We start from the raw sequence: 22,723 nt of genomic DNA on the forward strand, positions 1-22,723 counted from the left end.
GGTGAAAAGTAAATGGGCAGCTGAAAAGAACATTTTAGCTTTAATCTTGCGCAGGGGAGACGATTTTGCAGCTTAAAGGCTACAAAGTTAAAATTGCGCGGCTGTAATATAGTTTTTTGTAAAACAAAAACTCGTGCGGCTGGAAATGAAGTACTTTGACTGTAAACCGTTTGCTTGTTTAAGCGATTTTTCGCGGCTGACCGCATTTTACGTTTATTTTACACGAAATGTAGCTAAAAATTTATTTAACGTCCTACTTTTACCACTGATGATAATACTTGTATACATTAAGCAGAACTTAACGTAATCACGACACACCAAAGCATCCTTACCTCCTCCTATAACCTCCTCAATGGCCACATAACTTGAGTCAATCTCCTTCGTGAAGTCGAGAACAGCTCTCTGTGGGTCTTCATATGTTGTTGGGTCGATGTAGGTTTTGTGGATGGATGGAGGATAGCTCCTCATGGATCCTCCCACTCTTGCCCCAACCCCTCCTGTTTGCATCATCGCAAACTTCTCAAAGTCCCCCATCATCTTCGTGGATCGGTGGCCCTTCGATCGCCTAGAGGAAGAAGATTAAGATGTTTTTGTGTACTGCAAACAGCTTTGGAGCGTAATGGTTGAGGCCTCAGCATCAGCAGTTTATATATACTTAGAATAAGTGCCTAACCAAAGTTGAAAATAAATAAAGATTTATTCGAAACTTACAAAATGATACCCACTTCTGTATGGGCTTTGATATTCTTACTACTGCAAATAGTGTTAGTTCGAAAAAGGTTAGAGAAGTTAATACTCCAGGGTGATTTACAACAAAATGCTTTTTGATATTAAACAAGAATTCCCATATTGACAGTCATTTAATGAACTGACGTACACAATATACTCTTATTTGTGCCACGGCAATGTCTTATTTCAAGTTTTGTTTTAAAGTTCAGGTCATGAATGTTTTGTATAATAACAGTCAAGGTAATTTAATCAAACAACTTTTTAAACAAAAAAACGGGTGTTTTTAGAAATTAGAAGGTTTTTCAATCATGCAGTTTAATCATCGAACAACTAGTAATATTATTTAAAAAAATAGGGCAGATATTTCTAGCAGCAGCAGCAGCAGCAGCAGTATTACGCAAAACCAAACATTGGAACAAAAGGCAAGTACCTTTTGCAGAAGAAGACGACCGCAATTACAATTACGACCAGTAGAGAGCCAGCGATGACAGCAAGTACAAGGTGCAACATGCTCGTTGTCGGTTTAGCTTTCTCTTCCTCTGTAGTTGACGTCACTGCCAGTCTGGTCCGGACCTTCAGAGGAGTGCTGTAGGGTCCGTAGCCTGCTGATGTTTGGGCACGGACCTAAACAATTGGGTAAATATGTATGTTTTAAAGATGCAAGAACGTTTGTTAAGGATGAAACATCGTCAGCTGAATAGCATAACAGTAAAACGAACACAACTAAACTATGGACGAATTTTGACAATTTCGCGACTCTTGTATTTCTGAAAAGTCACTGTAAAAGTGTGTAAAAAAACCTTTTTTGAAGCAATTATAAAGGCGAATTCAATGAAATATTACGATTCAAAGTCAAACTTGAGTTGTTACATCTGTGACGAAACAGCTCAATTGTGTGACGTAACAATACAAACCAACTCACAGTGACCAAGTATTCTGAATCCAAGTCGAGTCCAGTAACTTGAAGCTTCAACTTGCTCGTGTGACTCACAACTTGGTCCGGGACTTCCCCTGGCCCCTTCTGCTCCCCTAGTGACGTCACTGTGACCTCATACTCCCGGATGCGACCGTTGAGCTTGGAGGGGGCGGCCCACGTCACAAGAAACGCGTCATCAGTGACGTGGGTGACGGCGACATTGGCGGCAACTGAGGGTGCTGAAAAAAAACAAGTAAGTGAGTTATTTGAATAAACTAAGGAGTTGGGAAATGAAAATATGGTACATTTAGTAAAATTTCTCATGTTGCTTAACTTGGCTCTTAAGTTGCGTGAAGGTTTAGCTACTTTTATCAAATTATTTAGTTCTTTGAATAAACTTAAAAGACTTGGCAAATAATGTCAGACGTATTTTGCCTCATTTCTCATGTTCATTTACTTGCTCTTTAACTCTACCTTACCTAATTTGCGCGAATCTTTAGCTACTTTTCTATGGACTATAATATTTCAATCTTTACGGGCGAGATCCAACACAATTTTGAATCGGCTGAACTTAAGTTGGTTTACTGATGGGTTGGCTATTAAATTATGTTTTTGCAACATTCTTTGTCAATAACTAACATGTTAAGCACTGCAAGGCATTGTGCGACTTTCTTGACGATTTATACTAGATTTCATCGCAGAGCTCGAAATATACACATTTGGGCGCCGGCTGTGTTGATTTCGATCCATGTTGTCATATATGCTTTGTTTCAAACTAAAGCTATAGTCGTTAGCATAGATATCGTGTGGCCCGTTTGGTAATTTGTGAAAATATTGATACCAGTCGAACAGCTAAGACCTACTGATAACCTTTTAACGTGAAGTGTCAAAATTTTAAGTTTACCTTTTTAAAAGCGCTTAAGGTTTGTTTATAGTTATCAAGTTGACCCTTTATAAAGCAACCTGGTACCAGGCAAATTACCAAGATCTACTGAGAGCCCATTTTACGTAAGTGTAAAAATTGATTTTTACATTTTGACGAAATACCGAGGAAGGGTGTAGTTTGTACGGGTCGTCGATAAGGGCGCCTCTAATAAGAAAGGGTGAAATGGTAGCAATGTTTATTTGATTTTCAGCGATGTTGGCAAGCACGCTAGACTTGAACAGGGTAGGACGTACGATACGCTCCATGAATAGAAGATAAATATTTTGAAGCAATTTCAACGCTAAGACCACCTTTGGGATTATTACAGTGAGTTAAGCTGTTCATGTAAATAGAAAAATTGCAAACAGCAATGAAAGCTGTATCTTGACTTTACAGGAATTGAGGTACGCTAAAACATCTATATGCCAATACCAAATTATGAGCTCGATTTGAAAATCCGAAAAATATAAACAAAATAACGCAAGAAGGAGTTTTCAAGCTGAAAGAAAATTCAATCCACAAAAGGCTCTTTTATTTTAATTTTATCCTAGCTTAACGGTTCAGTTTAGTTAGTAATTAGAAATAAATTAAAGACGGCAAAAATTAGCCAAAATATTTGTTTAAAGGATACCAGGTTAACATTTTTTTGGTATTTTCAAGCGTACTTCGTTTACTTCACTTGTTTATCAACCTCACTCACCAGCTTGGCTTGTCTCCGCCGTAATCTCAGCGTAGCTCGTGCTCTGCTGCCCCCTGCTGGCCACTGACGTCACACCGTTTAATGCGAACACCTGGACACACAGATCACATGGTTACATATCACACAGATCACAATACATATCACAAAGTGCAAGTTCAACAAAGTAGATGTGAGGGGCTTAAGGCAGACTTGATTAAAAGTTCGCATAAAACTTTTATCGATTTACTTCAACGGACGAAACAAAACGATTAAAGTTTTATGCGAGGTTTTCAAACAAGGTTAGCTACGAGTGACTTTTTAGCTTGTAAAAATATTTTACGTCAAATAAAAGTCTCAAAATAGCTTATCCTAAAGTTAAGAATTTAAAGAGTAAAGGATCTTAACGTTGAATAAGAAATACAATCACGAAAGGAGACATCTTGATTAATATTATCCTGGAAGCAACAGTTTATATTAAATGGTAAACATTTAAGTTCAAAAATGTTCTAATTTGTCTTCAAAAAACAATACAACTATCAGCAAAGTTTGAATTTACCAATAAAATAATTTGTACTGAAGACAATTAAATCTTTAGTTTATGTTTCTGCAAACTTTAAATATTATAACTTAAATGTAAAACATTGTTTTTACCTTGAACTTGTAATATGCAAATGAGCTGAGATCTTGCACAGTTACGCTGGGGGAGGTCAGGCCGCTTTTTGAGGGGGTATAATCTACGTCATCATCACATGACGTACACGCCCGGTAACCGAACTGACAGCGAAAGCACTCAACCCTGTCGGACAAAAACATAACGTTAAAAATGCAGAAGAAATTACACGCTTTGATGTTTTTTGGAAGACTTTTGCTGAATTAAAAATTGTTATCAAACATGTCGAAAGATACTCGAAAAATTGTTAAGGAAATGGTACACGAAGGATGTTACAAACCACAAGCATTCAAAACTGTCCTCCTTTGTTTTTTTCTTATTTCTAAAGACTTGTTTGATCCACACCAATGTTTTTTCACATAAGTAAATACCTTATATAGAGATTATTACACCGATGTACTTTATTTGAGTTGAAATCTTTAGTTTACTTTTTAGTAAACCTTGCAATTCGATCAAATCTCGCAACTGCAACGCCACGAAAAAAGCTAAAAGGAATCCAGTGGCTTTTGTGGTTTAAAATCGGGAAAATCTCGCTTAAATCGATGAAGGAGCGGTGCCAAAACCCAGGGACGATTCCACTAATTCGTTTTGCGACCGCACCTTCGTGGGGTGAATGGCAGAATTCTGGAAACGGAAGCGCATCTGCATCTGGCATTCTGCCAACTGGGGGTTCTAGCGCGATAATTGCATTATTTAACGCGGCGGGTTTCCAAGGGAGTGGGGTGCATTGGGGATTAAGGCACCTGCTTCAATTGTGGAATGCAGATGCGCGTTTGAAATTCAAGTGACGCTGCCAATGACAAATTGGATTGGTAAAATTGACAAGAATTTGCAAACAGTGCTTTGGTCCAATATAAATCGATATCCAACAACTGGCCTATTATAGCTCATCAATGCGTCCTAAAAATATTTCATAATAATGATGACACACATCAGAAACTTTATGTTAAAACTGGGATTTTAACAAACTTACACATACATACATAACAACTGTAAAAAGTACTTAAAATTACAACAACAAAAATAATAACACTAAATTAAAAAGATCAATGATAACTGGCCATCATTAAATAAAAAAAAAAAAAAAAGTTTATCGTTAAATAAAAATCTTTGTTACAAAAGTACACAGTTGAGGTATAATTCACACCAACCTAGATTTATTGCAACTTTAAAATTGATTATTACCATCAAAAATCAGTCGAAAATATCTTAAAGTCGCTTTAATTTCTTAAGGCAAATAGGAAATGTTCAGGTATGCTTTGGTCACGTGACATACCGCACAGAACTGGGGGAGCGGGGTTTTAATTAAAAGTTAAGATGGGCTGGGCGCGCGTCGCGTGTCGCCAGAAACCGCGCGACACGCGACAAATAATTGCGACGCGCAACATCCGGTGGGGGGAGACCTCCGCACCTCAAAACTTAGGCGCGCATATCAAGGGAACCACGAAAAGGTGGTGTTTGCATTCTAGTGGTGTTTATGTAAAAAAAAGGCAAATAAATTATTCATGGAAAAGTCGTTATAAAGTTATAACAAAACAAATCTCCAAAATATTTCGGAATATAGAGCGTACAGTAGATATCCCTTTTCGTTTTTTTAAGACTAAATTGTCAGTTGCAAGGTTTGATGTTATTAATGAAAAAACGAGGAAATGAATTCTGCTTTTATCTTTCCATGAAGCAAAAATGTAGTTTTATTGACAAATGTTCTTTCATTTCTCCGCAAACAACATCCTGTATCAGGTGAATAACAACGCTTTAAAATCAGTCAATTTTGATGCCGCGTTATAAGAATCTAGTAAATCCTTGTTTGCTCAAAGGTGCAAAAATGGAAACGGAAATAGTTGGAAAAATAAATCTGGTTAGATATAGTACAAAAATATGTTAATTGCTTGTTCCTTATGGCATCTTTTTCCACCTTGTCTAGTTTATAAGACTGTAAACTGAACAAGAAACGCACTGTTATGTGGATCGTGATTTCAGCAATATCAACCCTAAACTTGAAAAACCCACCTTTTTACCTCTATTTAAGTCGTTTTTTTGTGCGAAAGAGTTAAAATCACCGATTTAAGATAATTTAAGTAAAAATATCCTTGCGTTTTACTATGTCCATGTAAAATGTCCCTGCATTTGTCACAATACGCTCCAGACAGCCACAGAACCTCGCCCAGTTTTAGAGGCGTCCAGTTACACCGCAGTGTAGGAACAAGGTTGGAATTAAGCGAATTAAGCCAAGATTGTGACGCAAGTCCGCCGCATGTACTGACAATTAACAGCAATCAACTTTGTAAGATCGCATGTAATTCCCACGTTCCCAGCACCGGTTTGTAAAACAAGATATTGGTACAACCGCATTAAAACCTTCTTTTGTACGGTTAAACGATTTCCGGTGTGTTTTACATGACAGCACGATTCGGCAAATTTAAATATCCGCTTTAAACATGTTTATTCTTTATCGAATCGAATAAGAAATGAGATGAAGGGAAGTGATTTACAAAACCCTTTTATATGTTTTTAAAATTTATTGCAAAATCATTTTAAAGTCATTCTGGCATTCAAAACTAAAAACAAGAATATTGTGTTTAACACAGCTGAAAATAAACTAAATGTTTACCCACATTTTTTGCGAGTATTGTTCAACAGGTTCTTTATAAGATCATATCTGAAACAGTCATGCTTTAAAATCATTCTGATTTCTTAAAAAAAAGTTCACGTATTGACATCGAATAGGTCAGTGTATATCAGCTAGATGTAGCGTTGTATGCCGGGGCCGCTGCTATTGCGTTAAACAAATAAATTTTGCGGAAGTATTTTCTCCTTGGATTGCTGGCAGCGCATGAACATCAAATTAGCGGTAAATAAGCATGTTCATGAAGTAACCATTCTCCATAACATGACTGCACGTTTCTCAAACCCAACTCAAACAAGTGTAACATTATTTAATTACCAAAAATCCTGCTTTTGAAGGGCTAAATATTCGTTTATGAAGCTTTAATAAGATATTTTGGCAGTTTCTTATTTGCGGTATGTTGTTGCACAAATTTTGTACTAATATTAGTATTATTTTCACCTCAGATGCTATATATCTGATTGCAGTACAAACTTGGATATAATATTTTACGGACCAAGGTATAATGATCAAAAATGTCGGACATTAATGCACTTCTACTGACCTGTAAGTTAAGTCGTTCCTTCCTCCGTCGTGTAAAGGTCGGTTCCAGGTTAAATGTGCGTTGGTTTGGTTCACGCTCACTCTAAGGTCTTCCGGTCGACTCGGGGTTTCTACAAATTACACGAAATATTCGGCATTAATGTATTTTTAAATAAGAATAGATGATATCGCATAGTAAGTACTGTATAAAGTCATTACAATCTTTTTAAATTTTGTGAGTCCTTTTTAAAAGTAACAACTAACAGTAAAAAATAGGTAGAAATCCAATTTATTTCTATTTAAGAATTGTTCGTAAGACAGTAGAATACCCATTTTTTTATATTATACATGTGCAAACATAACTGTTTCACAATGTAAAAAATTAAATTACTTTTAGCAGTTTAGCCATCGCATAGTTCGAAAAAAATATAAACAATAAATAATTTGAAAATTGTTTGTAAGACAGCACAATACTTTGCCTTATTTACAAAATAATGTAGCATTTTTTTCATAGTGGTTAAAAACTATAAACATGCCTGTTGAATTTAGCGCAGATTTTTGTTTGACAATTGTCGCAGAGCGTATCAAGCCATTTGCAAGCTTCTAAACAAAAGCATCAATCTCCTCAGTGAAGCAATTGTTAAACATACAGCGCCTAGCGCGAATTTGTCGGCAAAATAAGTGACCCGGGAATAACCCCCCAGAAAATGTGCCAAAAGGGGGGGGGCAACAAAATGCCGCCAAACTATGCCGAATGCAGCGGAGCGTAACCGAAATATGTACATAATGTCAGTTCGAGCTCCTTACTAGTCGCACATCATCCCAGATACAAAGTTATTGTATGCGGTATTCAAACCGGGTTATATTTGGAAATGATGAGTTTACCATCCACAAACGTAGAAGTTTAAAAAAATAAGTAATTTTCACAAGCAATCGTTTATATTTTGTTGTTTATGCCAACAGAGCCATTACCAAAAGAGCAATTACAATGCATCACTCAACGGCTTCATAAGCTTAAATGTGTGTTCCATTGTTAATAAAAAAATATTAGCATTGCATAACTCTTATTTAAAAAAATGCTTTCATTTGAAATGTTATTTTTAACTCCCCAGTACAAAGAATTCAAATAAACCCGTTTTAAACATTTTAATTAGGCTATAATGTGCTTTTGCATCAACAGCTCAGTTATCTAGGGTTGTTAATTTACTGAATATTGACAACTTTCCTTTGTAGTAAATATTTAACTTGTTTGCAAGCCATAACTGAAATTAATATATTAATTCGACATCGGATCAATACCGATACCATCCCAGTATCGGACGACTTAATATCAAGTATCGTCCGATCCTAAATTATATCGGACATCGCTTGTCCAAACCATTACGTCATCATTAAATGACGTTTACGAGCGTGTGTAGCTGTTAAAGCGGCTTACAACTCCTAAACATCGCGGTGTCGGCATTTCCTGGGTCGCTCTGCGTTTGTGACGAAACAAAGAAGGGGCGCTTTTAAAAATTAATGTCCCTCCGCCGAAGGCTTCCGCGTCGCGAGCTGTAAAAGCCGGGAAGCTGACAGGTCGGGCGACCCCGAAACAAAATAAGGCCGAAGATTCGCTTGAACGCTTCACGTCGCTTTCAAATTGCGATGCTTTGCGACAAAACAGTTGGTCGAGGAAAAAGGCAATTATTTCAGTCAGGTCTCGCGGCAACTTCGCTAAAGAAACGGCTTTTTTTTAAATAGGCATATGTTTAAAAAATATTTTTAAAAGCATTTTTTTCTTATTTTATTTTAAAACCGTTTGAACGGTTCATGTGGTTTTTAAAATTGCGTTGGACACAATCGGATAAAAAAATGTTTTGTGGCCAAATTTTTGTGTGCTTTCGTAAATCGGTCGGTTCTTATTTTTAAATAATTAGTTGGTGAATTTGATGTTAGCTGTTTTATTTGAACTGTAATATGGTAAATTTTCAACCCTTTTAAATGACAAGCTTGTCCCCTTTGGTTTTGCGCTCAATAACCTGGTTTCCACAGTCAACTTTCCCCGTCAAAAACATCTAATTATTTTATATGACAGCTGCGATAAATCATTTATGTCGGCGTCTCTTTTTGCAAGTTTTTAATTCGTTGCAAAGTTTACGAATTCATCCAAAACCAGTCGGCAGCCTTTTTTACAAACATTTTCGCAATTGGTTGAATAGAAAGTCGAATAAATAAAGCAACCTTGTAAACTAATTTAAAGGTTAGCAGCTACCAAAATTTAAAAATAATACACCAATATCAAAAAAGGCATTTAAAATGTAAAAAGTGGAACTTTTAAAGCGGAATTGTAAACACTCCTATTGTCACGCGACATACATAAGCTTGACATGGCCACACTGACTCAGGGGATCCAAACAAAATTAGCCGCAATTTAGTGGCTGGGAGACCCCCGGTTTGGCTTTGACATCAGGTGAAGCGTATTGCGCGTTTTGATTGGATTATTGTTGTACAGAAGCCCTGATTTGCCCTAGATTCGATTAGGCGACGTTTGTGCCGCATGTCGCTTGCGTAAACCGGCGGTGCGCGGCGTGTTGAGAGGCACAGACGAAATTTAATTATAGTTTATCGAGTTTTGGTGGCGAGAAAACCATCATGAGATAATGTTCACATCACCATACAATTGGGTAAACAGATGTTAAAAGCGAGTAAATTTCTATTATGAAAGGCAATGGTCCCGAAAAAGCTAAAACCGAAAATAGGATATAATCTTTTTTTAAAGAAGCCTTTATTTTATTCAATAGAAAAAGTGAAATTGTTGGGGACCTTGATAAAGGACTTTTTCCTTGAGGAAATACTTGGGATCCTAATACAATTTTTCATAAAAAATTATAAGGGAAAAAAATTAGAAAAAAGTATATTACAATTTTAAACATTTTTTATGTTATATTTTTTCTTTTAGATTTCTTCATTTTCGTCCCAAAAACATCAGTTAAGTAATCATACCGTGTTCCACATTTATTATTATTTCTCATGTTTTTTCCAAATGCACATTGGATTTTATTGATTAATAGGCGGCATAAAGAACGCCTGACTTTGTCCATTTCCCACTCTTGTATTAATAACGCCTTAACGTCAACTTACTGGTACAAGGAGACGTTGCAAGATCAGTAGGCGCCCTGTAGTATCCGTACATACATTCGCACACAGTAGAGGCGTAATCCCTGGAGTGGCTGTATGCTGGGCACCTCTGGCAATCTGCGTTACCAGCATTGTTCTTGTACTGGCCTCGACCACAAGCTGGAACACAAAAGAAGGAGTTTAGATTCACGCAATGAAATTAAAGGCAAACTGCAGTAGTAGCTATAACTGTTAGAATGTTTGTAATTTTGAAGAAAGAATTAAAGGTATGATTATATTGGCTTCTATTTAAAAAGGGTTTATCATTTATATAGTTATAACTGTGTTAATGACAATAGAGCCTAAATAGGACAATACTAACTGTAAATACAGATTGATTAGAAAGAACTTTAGCTATGAGATAAAACATTAACTCTTTTTAGATAAAGAAACTATATGTTGTATACTTAAAGAAACTGAAAACATTGAACATCGATGTTTTAAACTTGTGTTGTTTAAAAGCACATTGCCTATGCATTCCAAATTGCCCCAAAAGTCCTAACACACCTGCACTAATTAGGCCTACAACTGCACGCGTCAAAAATTAAACATTTTCTTCAGAAACCTATTTTTGTCGCAACCTTCTAAAAGCCGGTGACAATTCGACAGGGTTCGTTTCAAAGTAATGGGGTTCGCTTTGTGGGGGTGAAATTCCGCGGAAATGCCCCCTCACCCCCAAATGGGGTCGTGTTTCGTGCGAGGGGGCATATAAACCACTTCCCGGGTTATGGGTCTTGTTCTTAGCCCCATATCACCCCAAATCTCACCCACAGCTGCAGGGATGGGTTGGGTGGCGTTACCCGCTTGGAAGAAATGGTCGGCTTGAAATTACTCGGGTTATTTCAGGATTACGTGATTGAAAACCTCGATGGGTGTTCTGACATTTTTTTACTTAAAAAACAAATGTCCCTTACAAAAGTGAGTAGCATTGTGTAAACCTTTCTTAACAAACACCAATTAAGAAAATCTGTCAAAACTTTCCTAAAATGTTACATACCTCGTTATGGGTTTCTTATTTCTGTTACATATTGCTAAAGCGTTAAACCATTAAGCTATAAAAACTTCAAAGGGCGTGTTGTAGTTAGAATTAATGAACTTTATGTCATTCAAGCTGGCCAACACTTTTTGGAATTTAAAAAATTTTTCTCAGTCTCATGAGTTGTTCACCTCGCCGTCTATTGTTAGTCATCGACTCTAACTATGACCTCATAGTCAAAAGAGTTTCGTTTCACGTCGGATTTTGCGCCGCATTTTTTATCGGAAGTATCAGCGTGCGGTTGCCATGGTTGCACAATGGACGCGCGATCCCCGATTGTGTAAACTCGCCTTTTCACAATAAGCGATCCGTGAGTTGGAATGGACCAGGGGTCTTTTGCGCGCGACGAAGCGACACGATTCACATTGTGCGCCTCGGACGCGACACAATTGTCGCATGTCGCGCGCTTGTGTAAATACGTGTCGCACAATGCCGAGGTTGTTCGCGACATTTCAGGGGTGCAAAGATATCTTTCGTCACCCCTAAGTTTTGAATTTATGGCTGAACTTCAAACAAACGATCATTCGACAAGTTAAAACTTACAATGACTTCAAATGAACGGGTTTTGAAAGTTTTGTTACGACACAATATGAAGCACAGTTTTAAAAAATATAATAAACTTGATCCTGATTTTTTTCAATTAAAAGTTTATGGGTTAAAATCATGGTGTATTGTTTCTCAAATTTATTTTCTAAAACAGCGTATGATTTATTTCAAAATCTTTTGATATATTTTTGTTAATATTACAAGCTACAATGGAAAGTGCCTTTATTATTTATCATTATTTTATCAGTAGTTTTTTTAATGCTTACATTTATAGATTCACTAATAAATTTTAGATTCATTTTCGTCCTAAATTTAATCCTCGAATTTTACAAGCCAAGGTTCTAATATTTGTGGATCACTTTTTAAGATATCATTGATTTCTTATTCTTTATCTCTTATAAATTCTCTTTTTGATATCAGCTTTCACAAGTAAAGGTCAACGTTAATGAAACATGTCACCACATTCACACGCAAAAGGCCCAAAGTGTTTAGTAAACATCCAGCGGTGCTCTGTACACATCCGTTTGTCAACCCTCAGGAAGGTTACCTTCCCCTTAACCGGCAGAAGCAGCCCTGCGACACTTGAACACCGAATTCTTGTCCACGACCGAGTTACACTTCTTAGTTGTGCGACCAAAGGTGGCAAAGCAGTGAAACCCGATCATGCGCAGAACCGGACTAAATGTCGTGAGATCCGGGAAATGTTCGCGGCGAATTTAGAAGCCAAGGCGATTCTCTAAACACTTTGTTCTCATGAAGTAGTTTCCGGTAAGTTTTAAATACAGAGGTTCTTACGCCTTTCTTCAATTAACAAAGCTTGCATAATGCAAGGGTTGTATTGTTATATGTATATATGTATAAAATATGGGAATAATATGTTGTCTAAATTTGAACACTCTAAAGGGTGGTTGCATCTCAACTCTATTTGTAATTATCGTGATTTGAAATTTTTCTCTTCAAATTGGCACAAAAAGGTGCAAAAAAACGTAAAGAAGCAATACTAAACAACTGAACATAAAAAGCAATTCGTATGCTTTACGTAGAGTAATAAATTACAAACTACACTAGAGAGATACAAGATTGGTCTAACATTTTAGCAATGTTTATAATGTGTTTAATAGTGTTGTGTAAAACAGAATTTAACGTAACGTTTAAAAAATGGCTAGATTAGGCTTAGACTTTTTGAAATCAATTTTGACCAAATATAGATCTTCAGCTTGTTTCGAAAATGATAAAGAATTGCTTTCCGTATACGTTGTTGTGTAGTGTTGTATGAGGGCAGAATTTAACGTAAAGTTAATAAAATAATGGCCAGATGAAGCAACAAGCTTATTAAGGCATTACAGTTTTAGTGGAGCCCTGCTAACCAAGTGAATCACGGGGGACAAGACTTCCCCCAAATGCGTTTTTTTACTTCCATGCTGACAATTTGTCGCCGCGCTAATTCGTCTCCACTGGGTCTGAGCGTCTGTTTACAAGCTTCGCTTAAGACAGTCTTATCCTCGTTTAACGTCAGTAGCAGCGTGGAACGCAAACCTACGTGCTACCGGGAGCCTTTAAGCCTCTGTAAATCCCGGTTGACTAGTCGGCCGTTTTATGGCCACTGGATTGGCATGGCTAGAGCATTTAAACGCCCTGTTTTTAAACGACGTGTAGTTATGCAAAAGAGATGGGGAAATACAATGAGCTGCATTGCTGGATACTATGTTGTGATAAAATACAATTCTTTAAACTGTGAATGACGCTTCAGTATTGTTAATCAATCGTCAAAACTACCTTTTTGGAAAATATACATTCTGGAAATATATTTTTAACCGCTTGGGATGGCTAGTGCATTTAGTTTTTATGCCGCATAGTTTTGCAAAAGGGATGGGAAATATGATGGTTGCATTGATAAATACACGAATTTTTGACAAAAGACATTTTATTAATCATAAAATTGGCGTGTAACTACTGTTAAAAACTAACAAACAAATCAAACAATTTGGAGCCATAACGTACAAAAAGGGTTCATTAGGTTACCGCGTTAATTAGTGCTTTTTTGCTGTTGGGCTAGAAAATTAATTTCAAAACGTCGAAAAGGTTGAGTGTATTATTGTATGGAGTTATGAGTATGTTGTATCACATAGAGCCCAGGGCAGGGACACAAGTGTCCTGGTGTTAAGCGTCCGGGCGTTAAACTTACACAAGCGTGTTTATGGAGAATTGATCGATTGGTAATCTGCAATTAGTGAATATAAACCGCCCATGCAAGATTGTGTATATGCGATTATTATGCGTGTCGGCATGCAATTGACGCATTGCGCATTTTTGCATTAAAACCCACACCTTTGAAAGCTGTAAGCCTAACAAGAGATTACCAGTGGAAAGGCGCCGGTAAAGTGTTGAAGCAACAAGCTTAAGTAACATCTTAGCATAATATCGGGCTAATCGTGACCCGATTATTTCACGGCATTTACTTTGCTAATAAATACGCTTTACTTTATTGCATGTCTCCAATAATTGGACTTTAAACCTTAGGGTATGCCAAGCCCTTTCAAGATTTTTTTTTTTCATTTAACAGAACTTCTACGGTTATGGGTGAAGTAAATTCTAAAAACAGTGAAATATTCTCAAAATCACTGCAGCGAAAGTTAAAAAAGTACATAGAAAGTATAACCTCGCCACAAGGTGGCAGCACAGCGTCAGCATAAATCTCTACAAAATGTCAACTTCTTCAACTAGCTCCAACTTCGAATCAGACAAGCATAAATCGCGTCCGTTATCTGCGTCGGGGTATTGTAATCCCGGAATAAAAACCACCTTAAAACGAAAACCCTGTCTACCCCGCCCCTTCGCTACTATTACCCAGACCTCATTCACCCCTTGCTTATCCCCCGCCCCCAAGCTTGTCACGAGCTCTCATTCAAAGGCCCGAATCGTCTTTTCGCCGCGCCACGCGAGACGCCAACAAACGACATTGTGTGACGTCATAAAAGAAACGCGATTTTAGGGCAGCGATCGGGGTTTGATATTAGACGAGCGACGATTTGTCCGGCTTATTGTGAAAGGAGTGGCTGGCGTTTTAAAACGGCGCGTAAACCGCTATGGGCGCGACAACTTTGAAAATGTCGGTGAAAATTTTCGGTAGATTTTTGAAAATTTATCTGGATTTTCGATTCAGCCGAAAAAAAAATATATTGAAATTACTAGTAGATGGCTCGGTTGCCGTTTATAAAAGTTGTTCAACTTATGGAAAAATGGTGCCTTTGGCAGACAGCGAAAGATATTAAAATGATATAAAAGCGCTTAACATCACTCTACAGACCATAATGGCATCATAGATCAACTAAGTGTTTTTTAGGGCCATGCTGAAAAGGGCCCTTAAAGGGTTAAACAACATTGTAATAAATAAAGAGTTATTCATAACGTTCAAAATGACACCTACATCAGTACTGACTTTGAAATGCTTACAACATCTTACTATAACCTCCCACCATTATGCCCCGAAAATATATGAGTTTGCGAAGATTCTTTTTGTGAGGGTTTGCTTGCAAATACGGAAGGAAATCTACTTCTTTCGCGAAGCTTCCCTTTCCCACGCGTTAATTGTTGCCACAACAAACTACCAAGGCTGGCGATGTTTTGGGAACTTGTTCGGTCGATGTAAACAACTCCCTTCAACAAACCAGTGGGGGGGTTACCCGAGGTCATTTGCATATGTGCATTAAAACCGACATCGTTGAATATTGAGAATTGGAAGAAATAAAGTTTACTGGCCGTCTTGTTTGTTTGAAAAATGGCCGACAATATTAGAAATGCTCTATAAGTTGGCTATAGTTTCAATAGTTTCACTTAAAAAAACAAGTTTTCTGTGAAGAAAAAATATTTCTTTTAGGCGCTTTCAGTTCGCTTCAAAATAATTGCGACACGAGAACGTATTTTGGTTTCCATAAATGGAACACATCTCTATGTGGGCGACCCTGGTTCAAGTGACGTCGAGTGTAATCGTTGTGCTATCGTATATATTCGCTGAGTGGCCTAAAGTACAGCACTTAAACGTTTATCAATTTTGAATTGCAACAGAACAACTAAAATGCCAAATGGTCAAAACAGTGCAACCCTGAACCATAAAAAAACGGGTTGATCTGTCAATGTTAAGTGCCTAAATTGCTCATAATATGGTAATTCTAAATACATCGTGTAGTTTAGGGTTGTAGTAAGACCTAGAAGAAATATTAAAGACCAACAAGGGTAGTGTGCGAACTTAGTTAGTAAATACAACCGAGTGGTGCTCATCCAGCAGTTTTATACAAACAATCGACCTACAAGACGCCTTCTTAAGGATAATGGCATGTGCAAGAAATCACTGCTGGATGAGCAACACTCGGTTATACAATAAGCCTGGCAGCAATAGTTTATTTCATATTTAGTAAATCTTTATTCCGATGTAGGAAATAATTTGCACAAAACCAGTACCTACACACACATACATTGACAGCAAAATACTATAGCAGTAAGGTCGGCATTTATCAAGGGTCAAGGTGATTTCTATTTTTCACATATTCAGTGCAACATTATTTGGACTTTGATGTTTCTTGCTTAAATTAACCTGACTATTTTTATGGCGATGTGGGATCAATATAAGACTCATATCGAAACTCATGGGGTTTAAGGGAAATACCCGTCTCACCCTTTCAACGTAAACGTGCTTTGTCGGGATTCCAAGTGCTAAAGAAACCGGTAAAAACAACACAAGACGCTTGACGTAGATTGTGAGGCGGGGTGACTTTGAACTGGCGCCAATACAAACATCAAGGTCAAATGAAGGGCAAAAATTTGGCGAGCGTCAGAATACTTTTTCAGGCGCTAAATTTTAACCGACTGTGAACAAATATAAATAACCAACGCTAGTTTGCGGTTTGCCATTGCAACAAACTATAGAAAAATATTTAATTTGAAAACATTTTTTTGGCAAGTGTGTTAAATTTTACAAAACAACTTGTTGCATTTTTACAAAACAATTTGTTGCATTTTTACAAAACAATTTGTTGCATTTTTACAAAACAATTTGTTGCATTTTACGGAAGAATTTGTTGCACCATTTGTTGAATTGTCTTAAGTAAGTTTAGCCAATTGTACTGAACAAGTTTAATTGTAAAGCGTTTTTCGCAAAATCGTTTTCACCACTTTATTCACATTTCAAAACGTCAGAATCTAGGGGTGACAACGCACCTTTCGTCACGGTTGGTCGCCACCACTTCTAATAACCCCTTCCCCCCCTGTGAACCCCCCCTGTGTAAGGAAGGTTTTTTCAGACCCGAAACCACGCTTCACGTGAATGTAGGAACGCGAGCAATTTAGCACCGGCTTATATTGCTGGGGCTGGTGAGGTTGGGCTTGTGGGGCTTGTGGGTTCCGTTTCAAGTGGTTTAATTAAACTTTTTGGCGCTGTGTGATTGAACCGATGTCACACCATCTTAAATCAATTTTGATTTTTCTCACTATTTTTTTTGTCATTATGAGTGGTTTGAGTTTTTGTAGGGTAATATTGTGAAAGTAATGAAAACATTTTATGGAAAATTAGTAAAACGGTTCATTTTTAGAATATTAACACTAATATTTAAGGAACTTATATTTGTCTGTCCTGTATACTTTTTTTAATATTTTGACACGTTGTTGAACTAAAATTGCAATTAAGGGTCCTGTTCTTTGCCAGTGTCGCAACCTTTCTTCAAAAAGTTCTAGATAACAGAAAAACAAACACTTTTTATAAATGCATTGCACTGTGTCGATTGATATGCGACCTGCAGAGACAAAATCGATTTCAGTCCAGGTTTAAAATCGCCACTTAAGACAGGTTCGACGCCAATTCCAGGCGTTTGACAAAAATCAATGTTTCAAGCGCAGATGAAGGCACAGGGAGATTACAAGAATCGATATTTGCAAAACGTTGGCGGTTGTTTGGTGTTTTAATCGCAACAACTGTTTGAAAAGCATTGCGTCCCCATGGGAAAAGTGGGTGGCACGCTTGTTAAATATTTACAGTCTCCTGTGGAATTAACTGAACGTAACCTTTATACGCCGATGACACAATAATTAGGTAAAAAAATTGACCTGCGAACTAATTTAAGGTGCATTTCAGTAAGCTGACAATCATAGTGGGATTGGGAACATAGCAAGCTTTTTTCGGGTAATAAGCTCGATTCCAAACTATAATCTTTTTCGCAACCTTTATAATGTCACAAAAAGCCGCAAAAAGGAGGAAACGTTCATGAAAGCACAAGAACTGCAACATTGGTTGCACTTTTGTTGGAATTACATCAACTTGTTAATTTCATATAGTGTTAAACGAACAGCTACTTCTAATTGACTGACTGCAGACAAAAATGTCAGACAAAAACTTTAAAACAATGCGTGAAACGCGCTTCAATCTAAGCAAATCGACAAAAAAGTGCCAGCAGGCTTTGTGCAAAAAAGCAAAACTCAAATGCATAACTAAGCATACAAAACAAGCATTCTCACATATTTGCACCTGTAGGGTTAAGTTATTTCTACAGAATTCAGACTATTCCTCAAAACAAACTAATCAGCAATGAAGTTGGTTTGGATTGAAGGGGCAAGATCTCGCCCCATACATCATTTCGGCAGATAAGAATCTAGCTCTATAAGTCTATAGCTTTCTACTCGTTCGTCTTAATACCAGGATTGTTAAGTCAACATTCTGTCAGGTCCACTTTCCTAGAAACTACTGTCTTACTTTGCTGGCAGAAAACAAACTTTACCATTTATCGTATTTTTAGAACGGCAAAAATATATGCAGTAGTTGTCAGGCAGTTATTCAATATGCAGTAGTTGTCAGGCAGTTAGACTCGTTTTGGATAAATGACTTGACTTTGTCTTATGTTGCTGTGCGAATGACTTATATCGGAATTAATATGTTTCAAAATGACTTGCTTACAAAACTACCAAATATCCATGAGCCAATTAACAAGTATAAACCATTGTCTCAACATTCCAGTAAAACAACACGCATTAAGGCGTCACAATGACACGCAGCAGTGTGTTACCTTGGCATGAAGTTAAGCTCGGGTTGGGGCTGAATCCAGCATCGCACACACAAGAACCTTTAGGAACCGTCCATTCTCCTTTGCCATTGCAGAAAAGACTGGGACTTTGACCGGCGCCCTGAAACAAAAGTTGATTTCTCAATATAAGTCGCGTATGTAAGCAAGTTGTCTGAATGTTTTTTGCAAAGTTAAATGATGGCTCTGTAAAACTAACTGAGGGATGTTTGTTACTGTAGCGTTTGTGTTGTCAAAATAAATAAGAGCCTAAAGTAAACAATTCGTTTTATTTATTTAAGTTGATGAATAAAAACCTAAAACTTGTTAATTTGACTTAAAGCTAAACTAGAAAGCACTATTGGAACAAATATTCAGGAAAACCTGCTAAGAGAGCAAAACACTGATTACTGAATATTTTTCGTGTAAAATAACAAAAAACCTTAGAAGTTCGACAAAAAAAAATTATTCGACTGTATTCTATAGCTTTTCCAAGGCAAAATATCTATTCCCTGGTATCCACGATTGCATAATTGTACTAAGCATTTACAGAGAACTTCACTAAAAGTCAAACCCCCTAAAACTGACAGAGAGATGTTTGTTACTGTAGCGTTTTTGTTGTTGAAATAAATATTAACTTAAAACGTTAGCAAGTCAAAATACTCGATCAGCTAAGTTATAAATAAAAAATAAAAAGTGTGAGCGCGTATATTTGATTTAAAGCAATATTTACATAAGTACAACTAAACATTCACAAAGCACTTTATGTAAAAGTCTAACTACGAAACTCACCATCATGGAGTTAGCCACGCAACTTCCGCCCACTTCGACCAGTGACGTCATTTCCGGTCCAGCCACAGTTCGTTCGAAGTTCGCGAGGATTTGTGTGGATGGCGAGCAGTACTTGTAGTAGACCCGCACGTGCATTAGCGCCATACAGGCTCCCGTGTCCTGTGAGTATTAGCAAAAAAACTTGAAGTTTAAAAACCAGAGTAAAACCAGGATCAGACATTTTATTAAAATGAATATATATTTCACCTATACTGGCATCGTCAGTTCCGATTTCAAACTGTAAATATTAGCAGGTGCAAATATTCTTTAGACTTTCCTGTCTTAGTCAAAGTCAGTCATTAATAAGTTCTAGTTATTTACAGGAAACTCTAAATAATATTTGCTTCCATTTGTTTTTGTTTTTTTCATAAATTCATTGTCGTCATTTACGTGGAAGGGCGAGGAGATGTCTTCATATTCTACACATTCAGTTTGCCTTAGCAGGTGTTTGTTAGTGCTTGGGAAACCGCAGTTTACATAAACACGTCAAAAGATCGCTTGCTAAACCCCAGATTGTCTGACTTTTACAAGCAGTTTACATGGCGTTTTAAAAGCGTCCGGTAGGCGTTTAAGTGTTTTTGTGCTGTTCGGCCGTTACAACTCCTTGCATGCAATGGTTAAGGCTATGGAGCTGTTTTAAAACTAAATTGTTCAGTTTTTGTAAATAGATGTGCAATTAATTTTGTGTTGTTTTTTAATATGCCTAATAAAGGCAAATAATACTTAGCCGCCCAAACCCAGGAGGTGCCCAAAACAAACAAAACAATTTTGTTTTCCCGAGTTAAACGGCTGTGGCCGATAAAAACTAATATAAAGTCAGCAGTCCCATTAATTATATTATTATTAACAACGTTATGTTTTACGCATTGCTTTGCCAAATCTAATTAAACAAACAAGACGGTACATTGCATTTTCACGAAAAGAAGCTTTCTTTACTATTTTAGTAATAAGCTACATATCCGCCTCTACACTTCAAAGGAAGCTTATTAGCGTATTTTTTGACGAACAGAGAGTGGAAAACCTTGTGAATGGTAGCACGTGAGCAGAGCGATTGTTTAGGCAAGTGGCGACTGTTTATATAAACACACGAGTCGTGTCCGACAAGCGAATAAAGACCGATCGAATTTACGACCCGGTTGGAAACGCGACTTCTAAAGCGACGCAACCCACAAAAAGACTGCTGGCAATAGACAAAAAATGTGCCTGGTTGGCGAAAATACAAATACACGTCAACTTTGTGCGATATACGGTCACTTACCATTAACAACATTGGCTAAAGTTAAGAAGCAGCAATATCATATACAAAGCATTACCCACGCATAACTCTCCATTGCAAACTTATAAACCAGGTGTAGCTATCAACGAAAAATAACAAATGTCAGTATTCTAACGCATAGAACACGTTTTGTCTAAAATGCCCGTTTTTGTCTTTAATTTGCTGAAAAAAAAACAATGTACAAATTAAACTATTAACTTGTTTGTAATTGTTCGAGTTGTTTTCACAAAACCTGATTTCACTCCAAAAGTGTGTGGTTACGAACCTGAAGTGCCAAGTAAATTCCTTTCTTCGTCAAAGGTCCGATTTCTCTCGTTTCGAAGTTGGTTTCTTCCGATCCGGGTCCAAAGCGTTTGTCTGCGGCGATTGTGTCGACCTGGATGTGAGAAAACACCAAATTAATGAACCGAGACGTACATTGATAGCCTGGTGTCGTTTTAACGCCTTGAACCTTGAAAAAAAACGTGTGAATTTGGCTTGAAATCGCTTGTGGTCTGCGCCTAAAGGATTGTGGTTGCCTAATTGCCGTAACTTTGCACCCGGCTATGCACCAGCACTGCCTCACGAACAAATTACTTTGAATGGTTAATTAACTGATGTTTAAGTAATGTTGCTGCAAAAATAAGATGAAAGACTCAACTTCGCGCAAAATAACGTTAACCATTGATTAATATAGAGCACTGATCCAAGGTATTTTTGTGCAACTTAAGTAATGCCTTTTTACCACGAAAACTTGATTTACGATAGGAGGCAACTATTACATAAACCTTTTTTACAGTAGAAAGCATTAGAAGGTTGTAAATCGTTTTTAACCGTATAGAGAAAAGCAAACAGCATACAAAACGCCTAAGTATGCTTAACTGCTAGTCATAAATCGTTATATTGCTATGCAAGGGAGTTTTCAATGAGCTGTTATTACCACGACTGGCAAACAAGGCTCACTAACACTACAGCATTTAGTGCAAGTGTGCAAGTCAGCAAAATGCGTGTAATCTGCTGCGTGGGAACAAATACTGGCCAGCTAACATGGCCGCTTGAAAAGGCCCAGGTTTTTTTTATGCCTACTTTTTAAACCAGGCCGACAGCAGGCCTCATTTTCTGTAACGTGGAATTAAAAGCAACTTATTGATTTTAAATTGGCCTGTTTCATTTATTGTGGCCTTTAAGGTATTCCAAACGGTTTAAAAGACAGTACATTCGATAGCGCTAAAAAGCTAAAAAACGATTAACTAAAAGATACTTTACAGAGCGTTTTTATCTTTTGTAAAGCAATCAACAAGTTTGTATGAGAATTATGTTTCATATCAAATGTTTGCGAATTATAATAAGACATAGTTGGGTTGGAAAAGTGGCGTACTTCTTAATTAAGTCATATCATAACTGATTTAAAGCGTGAAAGTCCACAAAATCATTTTGATTAAAATATGGATTTCTGAAATTTCTGGTATAGGCTTTAAAAAAAAAACATAACTATGCGGTCGGATAGGATCTTAATGCTTCAGTGTGCCAAAAAGCCGAGCGACTGTTTAACATGAGTGAAGGGGAGTAAGTAAAGCGTGTCGAGCTATACTGTGAGAGCCTGTGGTGCAAAAAAAACGAGATTAAGTGTTCTTTCGTTGCAAGCCGAGCGCCTTGGGTCGGAATGCGAGGCGTGGGACTTTAGTGGGTGAAGAAACCCTCGTTTACCAAACATGGTTTTGCGGGCGACGTTTTCAGTGGGTTTTACGGCTGTCTCTTTGTTGAAGGCTTTACGTTACGCATGTGGGCG

The 22,723-nt window shown here is 37.3% G+C and overlaps 1 protein-coding gene across 1 annotated transcript in view; it reads right to left on the minus strand.

Annotated features, from left to right (window-relative positions):
- LOC146146531 (ephrin type-A receptor 4-B-like) overlaps window positions 1–22,723 on the minus strand; it is a 40,128-nt gene that overhangs the window by 5,732 nt on the left and 11,673 nt on the right. The window contains exons 5-14 of the mRNA XM_083387643.1: window positions 21,221–21,331; window positions 19,641–19,799; window positions 18,855–18,972; window positions 10,188–10,343; window positions 7,090–7,198; window positions 3,901–4,045; window positions 3,271–3,361; window positions 1,652–1,884; window positions 1,160–1,353; window positions 333–565 (exon numbers count right to left, since the gene is read on the minus strand). Of these exons, the coding sequence (XP_083243769.1) occupies window positions 333–565; window positions 1,160–1,353; window positions 1,652–1,884; window positions 3,271–3,361; window positions 3,901–4,045; window positions 7,090–7,198; window positions 10,188–10,343; window positions 18,855–18,972; window positions 19,641–19,799; window positions 21,221–21,331 (1,549 nt within the window). The remainder of the gene's footprint in view (window positions 1–332; window positions 566–1,159; window positions 1,354–1,651; window positions 1,885–3,270; window positions 3,362–3,900; window positions 4,046–7,089; window positions 7,199–10,187; window positions 10,344–18,854; window positions 18,973–19,640; window positions 19,800–21,220; window positions 21,332–22,723) is intronic.

The sequence above is a fragment of the Ascidiella aspersa genome, chromosome 4, assembly GCF_963924565.1.
Source record: "Ascidiella aspersa chromosome 4, kaAscAspe10.2, whole genome shotgun sequence".
In the NCBI taxonomy this organism is placed as follows: Eukaryota; Metazoa; Chordata; class Ascidiacea; order Phlebobranchia; family Ascidiidae; genus Ascidiella; species Ascidiella aspersa.